At 38.9% G+C, this 23,537-nt stretch overlaps 1 protein-coding gene across 5 annotated transcripts in view; it reads left to right on the top strand.

The window, feature by feature from the left end:
- Positions 1-23,537, top strand: part of TSPAN14 (tetraspanin 14) — a 62,946-nt gene that overhangs the window by 28,120 nt on the left and 11,289 nt on the right. For 3 of the 5 annotated variants that reach the window (XM_064513780.1, XM_026116774.2, XM_026116775.2), the window contains exons 2-4: positions 7,632-7,729; positions 16,255-16,305; positions 23,138-23,284. In XM_064513780.1, the coding sequence (XP_064369850.1) occupies positions 7,649-7,729; positions 16,255-16,305; positions 23,138-23,284 (279 nt within the window). In that variant the 5' untranslated portion in view covers positions 7,632-7,648. The remainder of the gene's footprint in view (positions 1-7,631; positions 7,730-16,254; positions 16,306-23,137; positions 23,285-23,537) is intronic. The other 2 variants (XM_064513781.1, XM_026116776.2) reach the window with 1 other exon arrangement.

Below are 23,537 nucleotides of genomic sequence, written 5' to 3'. Positions count from 1 at the left end.
TCTATAAAGTCCCTACATTTCGTACTTTTGCTGCTGTCTGCAATTCTCGAATTACGCTAAGGAGTCTGAAAGCTTACAAATAGAGCCGTCTCTTTTTTACTGTTTGCTTTGGTTCTCTTGCCCATGTTTGGAAAATCACTGACTTCTGGACTTGTTTCACTTGTGACCTTTTCTTCCTGCCTCCTTTGCTGTCTCTTGCTTTAAGTCAAAATACAGAATAAACACTTTATTTACAGTCATCTACTTTGACAAGCAGAATACCCTGTAAACTGGGTCAGAGATCTATGCCTTTTTAGTTGATTTACATTGTGAAGTAAAGTAGTAAAGCAAAAAGCAAAGAACTTCAAAAGGCTTTTTAATTTTATGTATGCTGGAGCAAAATACTCCAAGTGTTTACTTACTACTTTAGTGAACCTGAAGTCAATGGGGTGGAAGTAGCATAAGCCTAGTAAAATTCAATGAATAACTGAGTTTTGTTGTACCTTTCCTTACTGTCAGTGACTAATATTTGCAAATTGGATTTACTTGCATATTACAGCTTTTAATTCTAACTAGGATTAGTTTGGCTGAATTAAGTATGGAATTTTTGAAGCTACTTTTCTGGGTTTTTTTAGCTTTTAAAGCTAAATAGGAATAAAGACTGTTTACTAATGTGTGAAACTGAGGCTGGCCATCTATATCTCTTGTGAGCTTCCTATGAAGAATCGGGAAAAGTGACAGTGCTGTTACAGCTGCTGTTGTCCTCTGAGGCTCCTTGCTCTGGCAGTATTCTCTAATTCTGTTTTCCTTTTTCAAGTCTTGCTTTAGTGTATTTCCATTAGTTTAAGAAACGAGTGGTAGTTTGCATGGCTCCTTGAACTGCAGCTGTGCAGTATAGAGCTTTTATGCCAAAGCACTGGTGACTTTAGTCATGTGGGCAGCTCAAAAGAGGTTGAGATGGTACTTGTTGATGCTCATGTATATGGGTGTTCAGAATTGAAGATGTTTACATTAAGAATGTTAGTCTAAATTGAGAATATTTTTACATGGTATCTTAGATGTGACTCATTCAAATAAAAGTAGTGGCTTGGCCGTAGGCACATGCATAACTTTAATGTGAGTTGTCCAGAAAGCTTCAGTGGAGCTCATCCGAGTTGCTTTCTAGTTTTAGATTTTGGAACACTGTCTCCTCCATAGAAGTTTTTCTAAATTGTAGTTTGTACTGTAGTGAAAGCCTGATCACTGGAGCATGAAACGCTTTCCATTTTTAAGGAATCTGATCTTCTCCGAGGGATTGTTTGCTACAATTTGTATTGTAGCAACTTGTGCTGGAAATACTTTTCAAATAATTGCAGGGATTGGAGTCCTCAACATGCTACAAAAATAAAAATAAGAGCCCCCCGAAACATCCTTTTAAGAAATCTCTCTGGCTTTGGTCACGTTATCTATTGACTTCAGAGATCTGTTACTTGCCATTATTTTTTTGGTGAAATAAGAATACCCTACTAGCAATGTGTGTCTTTAGCTGAGTGTTTCAGGCTAAAGACTTTTTTTTGTTGAATAAACTTCAGTTTTTATCTGGGAATAAGCAACTGTTTGTGTACTTCTGGATTGTAGTTGAAGTAAATACACTATGCTCTCATTTCTTATAAGAAACTTGTATTTTGTGTGAGGCCTCAGAGTTGCTTGGAGACAGAATTGTAGAAGTAAAGATGATGCATGTTTGCAAAGAGTTCTTGAATCATCAGAAGAGCTCTATCTCTGCAGAAATGAATTGGCCTGTCAGAGCTCCATATCCCCTCTTTTTTTGTCTCTGTTTAATCAACTCCTCGTTGTATTCGCTGCTAGCATTTGTCTGCCTGTGGTGAGGGGGATTGGAAGACTGATTCAGGTTAACTCTCTTCTTAATATGTGTTACAGGATCACAGGATTGATCTGATTTTGCTACCTGATTTGCTATATGGTTGTCTGCATCTGCGCAGGAGTAGGCTGATTAATGGTTGAGGATTTTTAGCAGGGAGACAGGGAAATGGAAACACAGCTTCCTGTGGTGGCAGTATTGGCTTAAGCTGTGAAATTTTAGTGTGACTTAAGTCTGCTTTGTAAAGTTCATGCCACATGAGGTTCTCTACTCTTTTTGATCGCCTCAGTGAATCAAAGGAATTTGTTTAGGTCTGCAGATGTACAGTCATGTTCCAGTTGTTCCTGTTTTAGAGTGGCCTCTTATCTTTGAGGGTTTTCCTGTATATCTTAGATTGTTCAATAGATAACAGCTTCTGTTACAAGAATTGGTCTATAAGCTGTGAATATCACTGCTGTAGCATTTTGGAAGGAAGAGTGGAATCAGTGGGTGTAGAAATGCGTTTGAAATTGCAGTGTTCTCTTGCAGAATGGTTATGTCTCTTTTCCTCACTACAGCTGTAAACACCAAGACAATTACATACTTTGCTGAAGTGGCAGGGCTCTGTATTTAACTTTCAGAAATTCCTGTTATCTTGAGTGGGTGATAACCATCAGCTGATTCAATGTGACTTGTTTTCTCAGAAACACAGTAGGGAAAGTTACTAGTCAATGCTGCCTATGTTATACTTTAATCTTCAAAGTGTTTTGCAGTATTGGCTAACCATAGTTATGCAGCCTGTGATGTAAAATAAATGAAGTACTGATGTAGCATGCTCCTAGACTGGTAACAGATGGCTGAGTGCCTCCTAAGTTAGGAAATATGACTGGTTTTAGTATAAACCTGGGGAAGGTGTCTCTGTGGCCTTAAGCAGATCGCTTATTTGTGGGGTTGGAAATAAACAATTGGGCACACCTACTCTTTGGATTTAGTATGTCAGAATGTCACTTCCATATTAGTAGCAACTCTACTGCTGCATGTGGCATTTAGTGGTTCAGCAAGACAAACTAAAAGGCTCTTGATGAGAATAAGCAAAGGCAGTAGGTCAAATCTGCTCTTAAGATAGGCATTTCAGAAGGTAATCTCTGTCTCAGGAAGCCTTTCCTGCTGTAGGACGGCCTCTTGCAGCAAAGAACCATTGCTAGTGCTGGATTCCTTGCCATTTCAGGACATATACTATTACTTTGCTTTTTCATCCTGTGACAGTCCTGTGGTTGGTAATCACTGGGCATCTTGCCAGTTGTATGGGGAAGTGGGGAGAAATGTGTTATAAGCTGTTGGTCAAAATGATTAGGTATGTGGGGAACCATGCTTATCACTAAGGATACTTCTGATGCTGCTATTTCTGTGAGTAGTTTTGCTGAAGTTGGGACTTGAACAATTGGAGGTAAGTCTTAATGCCAAGGAGGGCAACCTAACACAAAGACTTAAGGCGGTTTTTATTTTAGATCCTGAAATGCTTGCTTTTCTGCTTCAAATTATTTTAAGACTCTTAGTCTGTTCAGTAGAACCTCATTGTTACAGAATTTAATTATGTGAAGCACTTGGTTAGCTAAATGCCATCTGCTCCTTCCTCTTTGCTAGTGGTAGCAGCAGCAAAAGCAACAGTTCTTGTTTGTAATATGTGCATTTTAAAGCTGCTGCTCCTGTCTCTTGCCAGAATTCTAATTTTCATGGAGGAGGGCTGGGGGGTGAAGAGAAAGTCTCAGCATGCCTGCATCTAAAGAATGCGCTTGCGCTGGCAACTGCTGTATTGCTGTAATACAGGCTTCTGCTGATGCAGATGGAGGCTTAGACTCTAGATGAGTGAGATTCTGCTGTTGTCTCCTAGTGTTCCCTCGTCCCCTCTCTTACCCAGATCCACCAAACTTACTGTCTTGGACAAGTCTACACATCTTGATTTTAGGCAAATAAGTTGCCATTTGGAGCTAGAGACTTAATTGTACTATAAATGAATTAAAAATGAAGTTGGAAAAATCAACTATTTGTTCCTTCTCTGGTATTCTCAGTTGCAGGCTTGGGGCACTGTAAAAGAGTGCTGTTTGAATAAGTATTCCTTTACAGTGTTTCTTAGTAAGATGCCTAAACATTGTTTCTGAAGTTTCTGAAAAAATATTGTTTTTGAAGGTGAATGGGTTGAAAAGGTCAGTGACTAAACCTGAAGCAGGGCAAGAGGAAACAAAGCTGTCTACATTTTAGCAAGACTCAGCTGACCTGTATGACTGGATTACGTCTAGAAAAGTGCTTTCTAGTCACTGCCTATACTGCCATGAAATAGAATTTTCTTTGTTTTAACAAAGGTTGTGTCTTTTGCTGTACATGAACTGTGAGTGTTAGAACTAGCTATGCCTTCCTAAAACTCATCCCATAAAAACTTGTTTTCAGTATTTAAAACTGAATAGGGTTCCACTTCTGTGCTGTGGAAATATCAAACATGGGTGTTACTGGTGAATCTTCATGCTATCTAGACTGAAGTCTTACAAGTACTGTTTCTGTGCAAATGTACAGTATATCCTTTAATCCTTTTATTGCCTCTGCTGTTTCTCTAAGACCATCCAAATAGTTCATTCTGTGTGTGCAAGTCTTTTTACTGGGACTATTGAGGAAACAATGCTTTAAGTATGATTTAGACTCAGTTTTACTCTCTCCTGTGGTGTTTTTCTGAATTTCTTGTCGCTTTTAAGTAGCCTCTCTCTGCTCCAGTGCTCTAACTTAAAAGGCTGCTTTGAGTAGTTTTGTACAAAACGGTATCAAAACATGGTGGGCCGCCCCCCCCCTTCTCAGTATTTGCACTTCTTTTACGGACAGTAGCAAAACTGATACTCAGGCTTTTGAGGGGCTGCAAAGGATGTGCCTGTTAATCTAAAGAATTTGTGGAAGTTATGGTTGTGGTGGTAACTGGAAAAGGAGGTTTTTTAGCATGCTACACAGTTGACAGAATGTGAATGCTGGCTGCTAATGTGAAGTAAGCCTTTGTTTATGGAGGGGTAGAAGCTGAGGTTTAGTGGTGGTAGTTGCTAATGGAGAAAAATGTTGGGTATGCATGCCTTTCTATGAATCCCTGTAGTTTAGAGGTATAGCTATTCTGCACATTTGTTTCGACTGTGCCCCTTAGTACTGGGCATTTGCAGTCCTAGGACATGTGAATTTAATTCTGTAGTTCTTTTTCCTCAAACCAGGCTTCCACCTAAGCCCCTCTGAGCTATGCTGCTGAGTCATGGATGACACTGTATGCTCTAGTCTTGCATGTATTTTGTTTTCAGGAAAGGTGGTAAGTGCAGATGCAGTACCTATGTAACTTTCTGAAGATAGCTCTGTCTCATCACAACAATGGGATTTAAGTCTCTGCATCACTTACCACTTGTACCACTTGCTTGTTAAACAAGCAATTGTTACACCAATTGTACCACTTGCTTGTTACACAAGCTGTCATTTCTGTCAGGTGAACTTGTTGGATGAAGAAAGGAATTCTCCTAAGTGAGACAGCACAGTGACTGCTCTACTTAAAATGCAGTGCTCTTCTGGTAATTTAATCTGTGCTTTAGTATTCTTTTTCTGACCAATGGCATTTGTTTAGAATAAAACATTTTAGACCATCTCTGCCAAATCAGCAGTGGGTTTGTCACTGTCATACATATCACTGGCCTATTTGTGTTCATTGAATAATTTTAGATGAGCTCTGCCTTGTCAAATAGTCACAAAAAGCTAACAGACCTGTCTTCAACAAGCTGGTACTGGAAAAAGTAAAAATGTTTCTGTTGCTCACCATAAACTGTCATCTGCATGTTGTCTTTTTCATTGCAATCAACAATGCTTGCTCTTCTGCCTAAACATTTGAAACTTGGAGCTTTTAAAGGAAGAGGAGCAAAAAAGAGGAGATCAGAAGGAGCAATTTCTTCTGTTAATGATTTCTCTGTTGCTACTGGGCATGTCTTTATGCACTAATCTAGAATCTCCTGTGGTAACATCTCTTAAGCAACTTGGATAGGTCGCATACACTTGCAGGCTACTCAGATAATGTCTGACTATTATATACAAATTAATCTACTTCAGGTGGATCAGCATAACTAGTATAATTCCTACTAATTTTCAGTAGGAACTGAAAATTCCTTTTAACATGCACATGTAGGCCATCTTAATCTGAAAAGGGGAAATTATCCTGTCAGTGAATAAGTCTTTCAGCCTTACTTCTGTGCTTTGAGGCATATGATTTCCCAGTTCTTTCTCATAGCTAAAGATGTTGAATATTCTTTCTTTAAATTTCCTACACAGTCTCAGTACTTCTGAAAACTATCCCCCTCTGGTTGGGCAGCGAAGAAACTTTCTGGCTGGGTTTGAAAATGGGAGAGGGCTATCTGGACCCAAGGAAGGACTCCTGGTCTGCTTCTGAGTGGAAGCCAAGCCTAGAATTGGGAGACCTCTGGAAGGAATATCAATGTCTATTTGGGATCTCTGTCTATAATCCCTTGGGCTGAGGTTGTCTGTCCTATGTGCTTGTGTGTGTTTAGCTTCAGGGAGCAAGTTTAAAGTGGGGGTTGAAATATGTCATAAGACTTCAGAAGCAAGCTCTTCCAATACTACAATGCTGATGGTAGTACTGAATGAACAGGACAGGGGTTTTGTTTTATACCCAACTACTCTTGATAAGCTGTCTTCTGAAAGAAATTAATTTCCCTTGTTTTTAAGTCTGGACACGGTGGTCTTTGGCTAACCATTCCATGGTGCTTCATCTCAGACTCTTGATAGTTAGGCCTGGTTTTTAGCATGTTTGCAACTGTCCAAGTCAACATAGTCCGTAAAGGCTGTTTCTTAGGTGTTTGAAAAAATCTCTGTGCTTATTTCACCATTGCAAGCCTTTCCCTAGCATCTTGGGGGAAGGAAAGCACCTCAAGTGAGCAGGGTGTTGAAATGTGAAATTGCTGCTGAACGGGGTAATATCTGGCTTTGCAGTTAGTTCTCTGAAATGTCAGTGGGTGTGGAAGAGCTTTGTCTTACCAGCTCCGGCTTTCATTTTAACAGCTTGTCCTCTGTCTTACTTTTCTATACATGGCACTTCTTCAGAGGTGGGTTAGTTATGATACCCTAAAAAGCTTTAGTTCTCTGAAATACTTGAGTAACGAACGCAATTGAAACTTATCTCTCTAGAGTGCATAGGAAGCAGGAAAATGGAACTGCAGACCAAATCCACTCTTCTTTAGTGGTGTGGCCCTTGTTCAGAACAAGAATAAAACTACATGGATTTGGTAAAGAAACATAAAATATGAAAAAGGGAGTACAACTGCCTATTTCATTTAGCAACCTATAGACACTAAGGCTGTCCAGGTAACCACTTCTAGCATCTTGTTAGCTGGGTTGTTGGATGCGAAATCTACAGGATGCATGCTTAGCCTTTTGCACAACTCCAAGCTGCTGTTTGTCTAAATAAAATGGTTTTGAGGGAGTGAGGAAGCTGATCAATGTCAGCTTGCTGATGCAGATCTTAGGTTAACTGTGTAACCAGTTTCCTTTTGGGGGTGTCTCATTGTCACCGCATGAGTGATTAAAGATTGGACTACTAAGCAACAAATACTTGGAGTTTAGGGGCAGCTGAGGTTTTTGAGCTGACTTTGAACATACTTCTCAACTGAGTGGAGTGAGGGTTACTATAGTCCTTTCCTAATAGAGAGCAAGAGATCTGGAAAAAAGAAAACAAAAAACCCTTTAGTCTTAGAAAAATATTTCACTGACTCTCTTCTCATTTTCTCCTGTGCAGACATTGTGCTATAGAAGATGCACTATTACCGATACTCTAATGCAGAGGTCAGCTGTTGGTACAAATACCTGCTCTTCAGCTACAACATTGTGTTCTGGGTGAGTACCAAATGCAGAGATTGAAATAGTTTTTGGTCACTGAGCATATCTGTTTCATTAGCTTCCTGCAAGCCCCTTCAAAAGAATGGGCTAAAATATTTACAAGAGAAACTGGTGTATGGTATATGTTCTGGGTGTTCTGCAATTGAAGAAGCCTATTCTATCTAAGAGTAATTATTATTGAAAATGATACGGATACTAATGCTTCAGTTTTTCTCTTCCTTGCCTCTTCCTCCTACTCCATGTTCCAAGTGAAGATAAAGGAACAAAGCAGAGAAAACTGCCTGCCTTAATTTTTTTATGGAGAAGGGGAAGATCATATAGAGAATGAAAGTACTGCATGGTATGTGGCTGAAGCTCACTTGTTCAAGTTGAGAGTAGAAACTGATTCTTCTGATCCTGACTTGTCTGAGATCAGTACAGAGGCTAGAGAAGACTTCATTCATCTTGTTTACTGCAATACATCAAACCACCCCATCTTAGTGCCTAAAATTTAAGATAGAGGGAATTATTATCTAAATCTATATTTAACTTAAACAACATGGTTTGAACGAAAGCTGTGAACTTATGGACCTTGCTCATTTTTGTCAATAATAAGATCTCTCCTCTAAGAGAAGGCACAACCTTGTGAGCTTTTTAGTCATCCATTTTCTGCTGTCTTTGGTCTAAGTCTTTTAGAGGGCCAAGTAACATTGAAACTGCAATGTCTGGATATTGCTGAAAACTACAGAACTTTTGCTGCTGTCACAACCTTGTGTTTACTAGTGCGTGGTTTTAACAAACTACTGTAGCATTAAGCTGCAGGGGAGTGGGTAGCAGCAGCAAAGCTGTGTGCACTTTGTGTAGAATCTTTATTCCAGTAAAGATTAATTGGCCACAATATTTGCCAGAGAGCAAATGTTTGAATGTTAGTGACAATTTTTTTCCCCTAGTAATTGAGGATTTTCATCATAGCCTAATGTGTCATAAATTAGGTCCTCATAAGCTACCAGATCTATATGTACTTTCCGTCTTCTAACAGTACAGCTCCCCTATGTCTGTAGTGGAACATGGTGTAATGAGAAGCAATATTTGAGCTTTCTTTAAAGTTCTGGTTTTCAGAGAAATAACTTCTTAAACAGATACGCTCTTAAGCAGATAGTATGTAGGGGTGTGTGTGAAAAATGGATAGACTCTCTTGTTTGTGAATAGTGTAGGATTGTTCTAGCACTCTAGTTCCTTTCTAGCAAGCTTATTGTGAAACAATATTACTGGTTTTGTTGAGTAAACACCCTTTGTAAAAAGTGGAAGTTTCTTAATATCTTTACTAGGAAGACTATCAACAGCTTGCCCCTACTTTTTCACAGAAACGCATTTCATCTTTGTTTTCCTTTCCTTTTTTCATTCCCTGCAGAATTATTAGTTTATTTTTTTACAAAATTCTTTGTTCACTGTATTCTCTTGAAAAAAGTTTTGAAGCTCTGAGGGTCAGTCTTTTCCATAAGAACCTTTAAAAATGAGAGATGTAGAAAAGCTGGGGAGAATTTGAAACAGTTTGTGTTTTGGCTGATCTGTTGAGTGGAAGAATTGGCTTTCTGAACAGGTACTAGTAGTCTTGCCAGGTTGCTCTTTTACTGTTTTGAGGCTTGTGTTGAGAAATTAGTACCAGGATGGCCTAGTAAATGTGTGCAACTACAGCTTTTTTTGACAAGTGTGGCACTATAGTTGAACAGGCTATGTAAACTGAGCGGGAGGGTGGGCACTCCTATAAACAGCACATGAATCTTTTAGCTGATGCAGTGGTTCAGGAGCCTATGACAACAAGCTGGTTGGACTGACTATTCTAACAGTCTCTTTAATTGGACTGATCAATGGTGTGTAGACCTAAGTAAGTTTCTACATGCTTTAAAAACCTGGAATGAGAAGGAAGATGTAACAGTCATTTGAGAACGTGTTTAAGGAGGAAATGTTAGTCTTGATTCACTTTTTATGGCTTGCAGGACAGATGCTCGTGTGCTCTTATCAGTAAACTGCTCAGATCTCTGGTTTGCTGGGTTCAGAAGTGAGTGCTCCAATAGCTGGGCTGTTAAATGCTGCCTATGGAAGCAGCACAGCTGCACTGGATCAGGTACAGAGTTGTGCCCAGGAGCCCTGCTGAATCTGCTGCCACTGGTTGTGGCTGAAAGTGGCTCTGCTGTTCCCCTCTGCTAGAAACTTTACTTCCTCCTTTCAGGTCATTCATGAGTGTCCATGTGGATACATAGCAAAATGGATCAGGAAACTGATCTCAACTAAAGCAAATCTTTTAGATTATTATTAGATGTTGTCAGTTCTCAGTTGTCAGTTCTCAGTTTTTCACGATTGCTTGCCTCAATAAGAATGGTCACTGTGGATGAGGCATAGATTTTTTTTGCCTTCAGCCACACAGCCTTTTGCCTGTTTAGACTCATGCTGGAGGTATGATGGTAGCTTGTCTGTCTCTCTCAGCTTATGGCACAGTTTATCCACAGGCCGGATCACCTGCTCATGAATAAAGATTTTGTTCTTCCACTAAGCTTATTGAAGATGCCAGACTTCTCTGACTTCCCTGCTGTTGCCCTAAAGATGAGATCAGTGACTCTGTAAATGTTGAAGTTAAAATACATTATGTCTTTTAGTGCCTAGTTTACAGAATATGTAAACTTCTAGGTGGATGGTTGCTTTTCTTTAGTTTGTTTAATGCTTCAAATATGGTTCATGTAGGTCAAAGTGTAGGACTAACAATACCAAACTCAAAAGGGACAAATATGATTTTTTTTCTTTTACTGTATTTTAATAATGGCAAGCCCAGAGCCTAACCAGCCTTTAAAAATTATCTGTAAATCTTAATTTTTTTCAAAGCTTTTTTCAAAACTTTTGTCTTATGGGCAACCTGACAATACACTGTTCAGTTCATCTGGCTTTATCAGTTGCAGTTGTGTACTTATGATTGGTTTGCAAAGCTGTTTCTCAGGTCTTTGTGCTTGTCTTCTCCCCATAAGAAAGGAATGGAGGTTGAAAGAATGGTCTGTCCTCCCGGACATGGCTTTAATGCAGAATTCCTTTGTTTTCCTCTTGCTTTTAAAGCAGGCTATTAAGATTGAATCTTTCAAAGTACACTCTTCATCTGAGTGCTGATGAGGCAATACTGCAACCATTAAGCTAGCTCCAGAGCAAGCACTCAGAAGGTCAAGTAAAATGACTCTATTACAGCAAGGCTAGACTAGACCTCTCATTGAGTTTTAAAGCTTTTTTTGCCAAATGGCTTTATTTGGCACAATAATTAAGAGATTGTAGTAATATGATGAAAAGCTTGATTCTGGCACCTTTCTGTGCTGAGTCATTTTGTACTTGAATGAGTCATTCTGTGAAAGCCCCAGAGATTGGTGCTGACTGACCCAGGATGGAGTGTTGTGGTGTGCTGTGGCGTGTCATGGCACCACACTGCTCTAAACCTTCAGGCTCCCACTTTGAAAGGTCTGTGGGGTGAATGGAAGTGCCTCAGTCACCTGTCTTTTGTGCTCACCCTTCTGTCTCCAGTTGTTTTTTTGAGGTAGTCCAAGAATTGCTCTTCAAGCCAGGAAGTGGCTATTCAAGGCTCTCCATGCAAGTGAACTGAAGGATTGCATGTGTTCTCTGACAAAGCCTTTTAGTAATATGCAAGTTCAATGTCTCAGATGAGTTGAGAGGAGATAGTAAAATAGCTTTTGGCTGTTGTCATCTTGATTTATCTTCTAATTCTGTCTGTGTTTTTTGTGCATGGCTCTCAAGGGTTGGGGGGGAAGCAAAAATTTTCAGTCATGCTATAGAAAACTCCCAGCAAACTTTTTTGCTCTGAACATGATGGCGAAAGGGGAAAACTCTTAAACTCTGGAACAGAATTTTGAACTCACTTTTGAAAAGCAAGAAGAAAGACTAGTGTAAGACTTTCTTGACTTTCACAATTTGTGGTCTTTCAGGAACATCTACCAAGGTTGTGCCAGGAGAAGAGAAGAATTCACCATCCAGTTGTTTCCTCACTCCAAGAGGAAAAGTCTGCTAAGAGGCAAGGATAGGAAAGAAAGGGTGTACACTACTGATCTGTCCAGCATGAGCAGAGCTAAAATGTCAAGTAGGATTGTCCAGGGAGTAGAGAAAGTGTTCTCCTTGAGCATAACAGTTTTGCACCTGCTTAAACTGTACTGTCAATGGGAATACATTCCTACAGCTTCTAACTAAATCTTGAGGCAGGCTAGCACAAAACTAGTTTGTGTGCAACGGTCCTACTGCAAGAGTTATGTTCAGCTGCAACTTAGATCTGAGAAACAAATTAGATCCCATTTTCTTGGTTGTTAGGGTGGTTCTAATATTTTAGTCAAAGGAATTCAAAGTGTGGTTGGGAACAGATAATGTTTAAACTAAATGGTCTTCTGTATGGTGTCTGCAGTTCCATATTTGGGCTTCTGCCTCCTCTGAGCAGAGCTTAAAGCCCAATGCAGTATGTTAATATTGTGGGTTTTTCAGTTCTAAAGCAGGAAATGCCCAAATGCTGGTTACTTGTTTTAGTTTCCTCTTTAAAGGGGTACAGTGGAGTTGTTGTGTATATATTTCCATCCAACCTGTCAGGCAGCATATGGCTTAAATGACTAAGGTTTAAAAATGAGTTACATAATCCACTTTGCTCTTGCCTAAAGGTCATTTGGATTCTGGCAAGAGGCAAACCTTTAAATGTCTCCTCTTACCTTTTGCGGGGTGGGGTGGTGGTGTGTGAGATCTGGTTGCTCACTGTCACTCCGGGAACACTTCTCAGCTACCCGTTCTGCTATTCATGTGGCCACTTTGAACTGATCGGTTCCCTGGTCTGCCTCAGCATGTCACTTGAATGCCTCTGCGTGAGTGGCAATGAGGGGATGTTTGCCTGGAGCTAGTTCTCTGTACAGAACTTCAGAACTTTGTATTGAGCATGCTCAATTGTACTAACTTCTGAGGCCATTTTTGTCAGCACAGTGTTTGCAGTAATTTTCAATGAGATACTTTAAAGTCTCTTGTGTGCTGTATTTAAAACAAATATTCAGTTAAATAGCTGTTATTTTGTTCCCTTGCAAATCGGCAGTCTTGGTAATCACACCTATAAATGTAGTGGCTGATGGTTTTTTTCCGCAAATACAGCACATGACTGACTTTTGCTAAGTTTGCTGAAAAAACTATGCATGTAGTTTGGCTGCTGCTAGTGAGAATTTGGAATCATTTAAGTCTCGGTTGAATTAAGTTTTTGACCTGCTTATGTTGATTCTATGAGATTAAGTGTATTTTTATGCCAATTAACTCACTTTTAATTGCAGATAGCTTGCATAGGTCCTCAAAACTGATGCTGCAAATGAAGTATCCTGGTCAAGTGAAACTGAACATTTTATTAAAGTGGAAGAAATGTTCATGTTACTACTTTCAAATTTGACTTTTTTGATTATAAAGTGATGTGGTGTATGCCCCTTGCGCACCTATCATCCCTTTCTTCTGCTGCTACTTCTAACTTCTCAATACCGAGTTGTGATTTGAAAGAAATAATGAAATGGAGCAATTTGTTCAGTACAGGTGATATCTCTTCTTGGAGCTGGGGAAGCAGTAATGAACAAAGCAGCCCTCTAAAATAGCTGAGTTTTTTAATTCTGCTTGTTTTTCCACTTATTTTTTCAAGACTTGGAAGAGTCTTCACAGTATACATTTCTATTACTGTTCTTTTTGCATTGCAAAGAATTGTTTAGCTCCTGGTATTCCCTTTACTCATTACTTTTTGTTTGCCGATACTGTAATTATTTTTCTTCAGGCTAGAAGGGTGGAAAGTTTACAGAGATCTTTTCAAATGTTCAAGCAGAGCAGTGTTTTTAAAGAGCAATAGCTAGCATTGATTGGATACTCACAGCCTTCTGCTCTGTAGGTAAGGATAAAGCATGCTAGTGTAAATCTACTCCATGACCAAGAAAGCCATTCCAATTTAGCTAGGGTGGTAATTATAATGAAAGGCAGTCAGTCTGAAGAGGACAATCTGTTTGCTCATTCAGTAACAGTGTTAGCATACAATGTTGAAGACCATATCTGTGTTCCCAGTTCCTTTTATTTCACTAGAAGATATTTCTCAAGATCCAGCTGCATGTACTATGTAATTTATCCTGATTACTGCAAATTATAGCAGCTGTCTTCACCTGCCTTCCAGCATTCCTGGTGCCTTTGGAATGAGGAAAGGGGGAAAGAAAGCATCAATTTCATGTACTGTGCAACTTAAGTGGTGTACAAGAAGTTAGTTTATTGATTTTGGTGTTTTGTTTCTTTATCTGAAAAGTCACTGTGGTTAGACCTAGGGGTGACCTGGTTCACTACTTCATTTATATCCATGTGGCTTTTTTCATACCATTTTTAAAGTTATTATGATCTAAATTATCACTTTAAATGTATTTAGCTGCTTCAGGCTGAGTAGTCACTGTGCTGTTGCTTATTAAACAGCATCTGGAAATTTAACTTAGCACTGTTTTGCCTACTTGCAATTTTTTCCATGTGTTAATAACAGATTTGTTTTTCATCTGTGTTTAAGCCCTGAAACATGGTATGATCCTTCATGCCCAGAGGGATTTGTACCACTGTTGGAGTAACTCTTACAGAATAGGTTGAATGACTCTTAGCCCTTTGCCCCCTCCTGGCTCCCCCCACAACAGAGCAAACCTGTAACAATTTCATTTACCCTGAGCATGATGTAGGGTCAGCAACAGTAAACGCAGCAGTACAAATCCACACATCTACTTTCTTGTGCAAGTGCAAGAGGGTCCCATTTTCCATTTAGCCTGTGCTATAGGGAGTGGCCTATAATGTCCATTTTGCTCATGAGAGATGCTGCATTTGCTATAGAAAAGGACCTCTTTCAGGAAGGCTTTTTCAGTTGTTGGGCTTTACTTGTCAATGGGGATATAATCTTGGTTTGAAAGGGGGAAGAGGGAGAAGCAGCCTTAGTCCTTCATATGGTTAAAGTAGACTTGTTATATGGGTGTGTTGGGCTAGAATGTCATTTAAAGTAATGGTTGGGAGAGGGAATGCAGGCTTTCACAGATCAGTGGAGCAGTAGTGTTGAGCATAATTCTTTTCTCTCTGCAATTGTTGTTAATCAGTCATTAAATTAGTTGCCTGACTGTCTCAAATGGGTAAGATAGTGTAGTAGGGAAATCTAGTAGGAAGCAAATAATTCAAATCTTGGAATTACTGTACGTGAGGAGAATACTAGGGAAATTCAAATATATGAAAAGTGTCTTTTCTGTAATGCTGATTGTCACCTTGCAAATAAGTGCTAACACTCCCCCATTATCAAGCAATACTTTGCTAGGGCAATTTAAATATGGCAGTGTGCCAACAGTCTCTTGACTATGCTTTGGTAAAAATTCAAAGTAGAGCTCATGTAATAAATCTGAAATTAAAAATAGCATTTCTTACAATAATAGAGGATGGTTAACTGAAACCCTTCTAGTAATGGGCCCTGAAACTTTCAAAGTCAGCCAGCATTGCCTTGTATTGCTGTTTGTGCAAGAAATAGATGGTCTGTTTGTGCAGCACTTCCTGCCAAAGTTGTGAAAGTTACTCTAAACTAACTTCATTCATTTGAGGGTGCACCTGGAATACATCCTTAAGAAGCGGGATGGGTGACTTCTTACAGATACATTCTGCAAGGAAAGGATACTTACCTTAATACTAAAGAAAGGACTGCCCTGTAGCAAATGATGCTTATGTTGAAGGTCAGTAGCTTTAAGAGAAGTGTCTGTAATGAGAGGAGTTAGCTTGGTTTGTCAAGAGGTCATTTTAGCTTGATTATTGAAACTGCGTGTTAAAGACTGACTGAGAATGGAGAAAGAGTAAAAGATTAGGACAAGAATCTCTTGCTTCATTTGAATGAATTTAATTCAGAAATTTTCATTAGACAAACATTTAAATTGGTGTCGAGTTTGTCCATTGTGTTAGATCTGTTGTTTAGTAAGTGGATAGGCCATTACTTAAGCTTAATTCAAAGGAGCTTAAACAAAGTTAGGAACTGGAAGAAGAGGAACTGTATTAGAGGCTAATATAATGAGCCTCAACACTGAAGTTATGAAAAATCAACTGTGCGTACCTTCAGTCTGGGATGGTACAGTAGAATGACTAAATAGGGAATAAGCCTGAAGTAGTGCATTAAATTCTCTGAAATTTTTCAGTGTGCAGGGGTTTAAAGCAAGGCAGTGGGCCAAGGATAACTCCACTTGCACAGGAACATGTGGAACTGTTAATTCAGCAGCATCTTCTTGAATAATCAACTTTAAATACTTTCAAAAAAATAGTTCTTAAAATGTGGGAATGCTATGAAATAAAAACTCAATCTCCTTTCTTAGAGGGATTGATCTATGGGGAAGACTCTCTCATTACTATTGACTAGGATTAAAGGCAATATTTGTTTTATTTCTGAGTAAGAGCCCTACTGGCTATGTGATTGGGTATGTGTTTTCTCATTGATTAGTGTATCTAATTCTTTTTTTCTTCAGCTAGCTGGAGTGGCCTTCCTTGCAGCTGGTCTGTGGGCATGGAGTGAAAAGGTAAGTGTAGAAATGATTTGGTGTTACTTTGGCTGCCCCCTCCTGCCTTTCGTCCCCCCAGGTAAAACCTTTTTTCCTCAGCAAGCAGCAAGGACTGTGGTCAGGTGGTCTAAACTGAAATTAGGTGGGGTTTCGTTCTGGTCCCTGATAGGGTATTAAGTTGTGGCCCTTGATGTTTAGACCTCTCCGTGAACTGAGAGAAGGATTTTGGTGAGAATTTAATCTTTATATAGTCTTTATGAACTAGTTCTTTTAGAAAACACATTTTCTAAAACATACTAATCTCCCCATCTCTTTTTATTAGAAAGGAATATAGCATTTCAGAATTTAAAAGGTATCTCTTGCATATATTAAAAAAGCACACAGATATAGATGTGACAGACTTCGGGAAATACTAGGACAAGTGTGTTGTGTTCACCTAAATCTGCCAGAGCACTCTGGCACCACTTTATTCCACTTCTGAAGACTGGAAAAACAATGATATTTCCAAAAATTTAGATAGCAGTACTTTCTGCATACTAATGCAAGGTACGCTGAACTCCACAAAGCCTCTTGGTAATTTCTTGCTGACCTGCATGAAAAACACAAAATAATCCTGGCTTGAAAGGACAGCATGGTGGTGTTTTCTTTGCAGAACTAAGAACAAAAGTGTGGCTAGCCTTTTTTTTTTTTTTTTTTATTGTGACTATTTTACAGCTTTCAGACTTCTGTTTCTTTTGCTACTGCTAACCATTTTGTCCAATTTCATTCACAGCAATTTAAAGCAAGAATGTGCTAAGTGTCAAGATCTGGCTTGATAGTTGCCAGTTTGCCAAGAAAAGTAAGCTTTTGTGCCTCAGCTTAGAATTTAAAATTCAGCTTTAGAATTTACCTTACTAAAGGCATGCCTGGGAACACTTTAATACCACCTATTTTCACTTTTTAGGCTATTGTTGGAACCAGCTTTCTGAGGTAATGCCAGCTTAAAGCCAACTGTTGTCTTCCACCTTTATCTCCCTGGAGTTGCATAAATGATTGTATGACTATGCAGAGGAACAAAATTGGGGAACGCTATCCAGCTAAAAAAGAAACCTTGGCTAAAAATAGAAGTCTGTTACTCAGCTGAAACTTCTTCAGTCAGGGGAAGTCTGTGCAGACACATACCTACATACTTCTGTTACAAGACAAGAGGCAGTATATATGTGGAAATGAGTGGTTTGCCTCCTTGATATAAATGTAAAACCATGGCCTTAATATCGCTGCAAGCAGTAGGAAAAAGTGACAATTGCTAGCAGATTTACTGATCTACACCATAGTTAGCAGTAAAGGGCAGATGTCCTCACTGTAAAGTTGTGTTGCTGAGTAGGTATGTTTTCATTACAAACTTACTGAAGTGTAACATTTCCTCATTCAAAGGGGCTCTACAAAGAAGTTACCCATGTACAGAGAGGCCTTGGATTTCTCTACTTGTTAAAAAAAAATTTATGATAAATTTAATGCTGAGGTATTTTTCTGCTCCCCTCTCCCATGTGTGTGCACACACATTTGCATAACCAGATAAGTGTTATCATTGGTATCCAGTGAGTAATCTATCTTCATGCAGGAACGTGTTCACCTCCTATTCTGTTATAACAGGATTTTCTGTCTGCTCCTTTAGGGAGGGATTTAAAGTCATTTTGAATCTATTGTCTTATATTTACGTAATCTCTTCTGGTAAAGAAGCACATTGGATCTGTATAGATAGAAATGGCTAGCTCATAATTACTTCCATTTGCCCAGTGGCCTTTATGGTATGCTAAACTTACTGAAAGGAAAAATGTTGCCAAATTTGTTGTTAGCTCTTCCTATCTTTATTTCTTAATGTCTGCCTGGACTATTTCTGCTCTGTCCTAATTTTAAATAAGTTGCTTGAAAACTTTGCCTGCAGTTTTAAACTTTTGAATGGTTCATGAAATCTGTACCTTATTTCTCACTTCAGTTTTTCTATGCAATGCAGACATTCTATCATATTAATGCCATCCTTCAGCCCTAGTTACATGTGTGCCTGTGTGGATCTGCCATTTTACGGCGAATGTCTTGGTGAACAGTAGATGAGAATTAAGAGATTGCTGAATTTCAGAAGCTGTGCTGCAGCCATAAACTCAAAGACAATTTTAAGGTGGCTGAAGAGTTTAGAACACCCTAACTCTTAGTACATCATGGAGTACATCGGACTCTCTGCCCTTTCCTCTTCCAGTAGGACTAATCTTCATTTTGACTTCTCATCAGTGATTTGTCTGGATTTAAACTCTGTGCATGTCTTTGAGCTGACAATATATCCACAGCATGCTGTTTTCTGTGTCAAGTGTTAAAAGAACCTTATGTGAAGATGTTACCTATCCTGATTTGCAGTTTGTTTGATGCAGCAAATCCAGTCTCTAACTTGTGTATCTAACTGGCCTATCCATATGTTATTTTTGCAGAGTTTTGTTATTTTAAACAGTCATGTGAAAGTACATAAAATGTTAAAGCTTACACAATAAAAACAAGATGGGAGTTAATGTCACCCAAGTGATACTGTGACAATCATCAAGAGAAAACAAATGTGACTGTTATAAACTATTAGTAGAAGCAAGATGAATAACATTAAGCCATCTCCTCAGGAAAACAGCTTTTCTAAATAAAACCATTTCAAGAAGGACACAGATATGGGAAACTAAAGGCTGATCAGCCCGAACTTATTGTGGCAAGCTCATAGTTGGTAACAAATGGGGTCTGTATGCTGGAAAGCAGGACTGTTACTTATGGAGACACTGACAGGCTTTAGAAATGGGCTGACAAACTCATGGAGTTTAGCAATAGCAAATGTGAAATCCTGTCTGGATTAGAATAACCTGATGCATCGCTACAGGCTTTTGGCTTGACTGCCTGGAAAGCAGCTTTGTGAAAAAAGTTGTTGGGCACCTGATAGACTGAAGTTCAGTATCGATCAGCTGTGTGCCCTTGTGACAAAGAGCAGCTGCATACTGGGCTATATTAGCAACAGTGTGGCTAGTAGTCAAGGGAAGAGATTCTTCCAACCCTGTTCAACATTCTTGAGACTGCATCTGGGGTACTGTGTCCTGCTTTGGGCTCCCTTGTGGAAGAAAGACATTGGCATACTGTGGTGAGTCCAAGTGAGGGTTATCAAGATGGTCAGAGAACTCGAACACATCATATATGAGAGGCTGAGAGAACTGTGTTTCTTCAGTCCTGAGAGAAAGCTGAGGGCAGATTTCATTGCCATCTACCCCCTCCTGATTAGGAGGGTGTGCAGAAGATGGAGCCAGAGGTGCAACATGAGAGGATGAGATGCAACAGATACATGTTGGAACACAAGAAATTGCAGTTAGTTATAAGGAAAGCTTTCTTCATTATGAGGTTGGCCAAACGCTAACAGATTGCCGGAGGTGGTTTTATCTCCATCCTTGGAGATATCCAGGACTCAACTGGACAAGTCTGAGCAACCTAATCTAGCTGGACGTGCTTTGAGCTAGGCAGAGTTAGACTAGATGACTTCCAGAGGGCCATCTGAGGGGTGGCGTTAAAATTAAGACAATCCGTGTTTGCCCTCTGTAGCCAGTGCACTTCATTTGAGATGGTTACACTTAGAAGCATTTAAAAGACAAGTGGTAAGCAAGCAAGGCATGTACAAGCTGAAGTTTTATTCACTGCTCTAAATAATTGGGAGGAAGACTTAAAGCTGAGTTTTATTCCTGGATTTTCTAATACTGACTTCAGCCATTGGAGTTCATTTCCATGTGCCTCCATTTCTTTTTTTGCCCTTTTTGAGATGTTTAGATGTATTCTGTACACATCTAGGATGAGGGTTGTAGAATAACCTGTAAGAAATCTAGATGCTATTGTAAACAGCAGCCTATACTTCGAAGAGCTTTATAAATGCCAGTTTTTGCATCCTCTTTCTTGTCACAGTAGTGCTAGATGTTACTTCCAAAGGAACTTGATGCATGTCTTTGTTTCTTATATAAAGCTCTGCCTTGGAATCCCCCTGAAATAAAGGAATTCAGCAAAGCTTTTCCTGATGTCTGTTGTTTAAAACAGGTCTGAATGACAGCCCTGCCATCAGCGAAAAAAGGGAGGTGGAACTACCTGCTTATTCAAAAATTTCCTTCTTCCTTAAAAACAAGGGGAAAAAACCCTGTACAAATTCATTTCAGCTATGGCCTTTATAATAATCAGTATGTCGGTGACACATTGAATTCCTGACTGTTGGTTGGGAGAGAGGGGAGAGCCTCAATCCTGTGCTGTGGATAGCACAAGGAAAAGCACCATTAGAGATCAGTAAGGTGGAATGAGGCAGTCCTTTGGATTATTTTTCTTGTAGCTCACTTCCTTTGTTTATCAAGATTTTTTTTACTTTTGTAAGGCCAAAAAAAATCTTGTTTCAAAAGAGAATTTTGTGAGCATCAAATGTGAACATTTAAAAGAATGTTGTGAACCAGCTATATCAGAGAGTGAATAATAGAGCCCAGTTTGTACTGACTTTTCTTCATAACATGCTTTGATCAGAGGAAGTTTTTTTCTAGGAGGTGTTGCTTGAGCAAGAGAGTCTGAAAAAAGCTTAAGTTTGGGTGTGGGAAGGAGATGACTGGAAACAGTTGTGAAAGCTTCAACATCCTGTTCACATACTGATTGCTTTCATAGCTTACTGGTTGTAGAAAACACTCAAAATTACTCTAGCTGATCTTGGCATTGTCTTCTCTGTTTGTGGGCTCTGAGGCAGGGATTTGGTTAGGTGGGACTGTAGTAATTGTTCCAATAGACCAAGCTTGATAAAGTTAGCGGTGAGGTTTTGTAGTTTGTAAGAATGAAAGTATCACCAGTGACACTTTGCTTCCTGAGCCTTTCTGAATTCTGGGAAATCTATAAATTGTGACTGCCTCACCTTCTTATGGGGTGTTTCAACTGTTATTTACCAGCTGTTGCAAGATAATTCTCAATTCTAAAATACAATTAATTTTTCATCTGTTCAGTCAACTTTGATTTTAAAAAAAACTCCATTGTCCTGTTGTTGCTAAATTAATAGCTCTAAGAAGGTTTGTTATGGAGCACATTATGAAAGAAAAACTCCCATGCAACACTAGGCTGCTGTTAGTCAGTGCTTTTTCATCAGCTAATGGAGTTCTTCCATGTCAATTTTCTTCTAACACTGTATTTCCAAGACAATACTTTTGTTAGGTATGCATGTAAACATAATGTAATATGGATTTTTTTTCTAAGGTATTTTCTTAGGATGTGTGTTCTTTACAATTCTAATCTAGCACAACTGCCTGAGTAGCAAAATGAATTTATATTCCCTTGACAAAATTAAGCTGCTTATATGAATTGTGAATTTTGGATGTCTATTTGGCATTTTTAATACTGAATATAATTAGATGGAGAGTATACATCTTAGTTGCAGGATGTGTTTACCATTGCTTTTCTATAAGGTGTGTTTTGCTGTGCTGAGCTCCATTTGTTGTTGTTGTTTTTAAAAGGAAGCTTTTCTCTTTTTAAAATGGTTTTCTCTGTTGCTAATGAGTGCATGAGGAACACTCGGACTATTGCATGGCCACCTGCATGTCCCTACAGATTGTTTTTTTGTTAATTTCTTTAAAACCTAAATTGGAAAGAATGAGGGCTTCATTGTATTAGCCCTGTATTTACAGACTCAGAAATCTGACCTAAGATCTAGGCAGACAAGCTTAATAAGTAAAATTATTGTCAAGATAAGTGGTATCTTAGGACAGTTAATAAAAATGAATGCTGTTAAGTTAGACTGCAGATGTCCCTTAGGGAGTGGATAACTCTTTGGCATGAGAACTATTTAGGGAGGGAATATCACGACTGTATTTCTGCATTTTGAAAGATTTTAGAGGATCAGTCCGAAGTATGTTCAGTGATAGGATATAACTAAAATGTTGGGAGAAGACCTCTTTCCCTTGAAAACCAAGTCAAAATCTTTTTCGCCTCCCTTAACACATCACCCATAATGTGTTCTGTAGCTAGGATGTTCTGTCCCTTTCTGCTACCCAAATGTTTAGATGGTTAAGATGAGTGGAAGTTTTTGTTGGTGTGCGGTGGTTTGGTTTTTTTGTTAAGACTTTAACCGGAGTGCTTTTATTCTGGTTGACAGATTTGAAATTAATATAAAATACTAAATCTTTTGCCTTGAAACAAAGTAAATTTTCAGTAATAGTATTGAGCTTTTGGCACCATCTTGTGGAAGCTTGCTCAACAGAACCTAGAAAACGTATTCTGAAAAGTTGAGACTACACTGGGACTGTGCTGTTTTTTAGGAGGCTTAGTAACTATAACCTTGCATTCAGTCTAATTCCTCTGCCAGAGTGAAGAAAATTAGTATTGCTAATTGTTAGTTTTGTCAGACTTCTCTGGAGGGTCACCTATGAAAGCCATCTATGAAGCTGTGAAGGGCTGCATGTTGTTCTTCATCTATTTACTGTGTTCGTGCTGTAAAACTTCATGTAAATCCATAGGGGGCATTTGTGGCTTCGCTGAGCAAATTACTTCTGGCACTTGTATATACCTTATTGGAAAACATCTACTTATGACAAGATAAGTGCATTGGATTGGTTTATTAAAAAATGCTTATGAAATGTGGATTTTTGTCTCTGAAGGCATACAGTAGATTGGCATACTAAAAAACCAAAGCTATGTAATTTTTGTGGGGGTCATTATTGGCAGTCTCAAGGGCTTAAGAGTGATTCATGTGGAAATCGCATGTTAAATAAAAAAAAACAAAAAAACCCAATGTTAAATGAAAAACATGCATATGGTGGTAACCTTTTTCCATTATCCTGTTTTGCTCTTTCAGGGTGTATTGTCTGATCTAACGAAAGTGACCGGTCTTCATGGCCTGGACCCAGTGGTACTTGTCTTGGTGGTGGGAATAGTGATGTTTACTTTGGGATTCGCTGGTTGTGTAGGAGCACTGAGAGAAAACATCTGCCTTCTGAAGTTTGTAAGTAACTTCATTATACTAGTAGGTCATTATGCATAATAAAAGCAGGGGCTCATGGGTGGACTAGTGAGCAAAACCAGAAAATGAATTTGTAATTTGATTTGCTACAATATACATGGTAAACATACTGTCCTGACAAGCCTCACTGGGAAATGGCATTTAAAGCAGTGTAGGTTTAAATCTTTTTTGCCTCCCTTTTGGAAAATGTTTCTTGCTTTTTTTTTTTTTTTTTTCATTCATTGTGCTATTACAG

The sequence above is a fragment of the Dromaius novaehollandiae genome, chromosome 6 (genome assembly GCF_036370855.1).
Source record: "Dromaius novaehollandiae isolate bDroNov1 chromosome 6, bDroNov1.hap1, whole genome shotgun sequence".
NCBI lineage: Eukaryota > Metazoa > Chordata > Aves > Casuariiformes > Dromaiidae > Dromaius > Dromaius novaehollandiae.
Note: the sequence above shows the minus strand (reverse complement) of the source record. Positions and strands in the feature narration are given on the sequence as shown.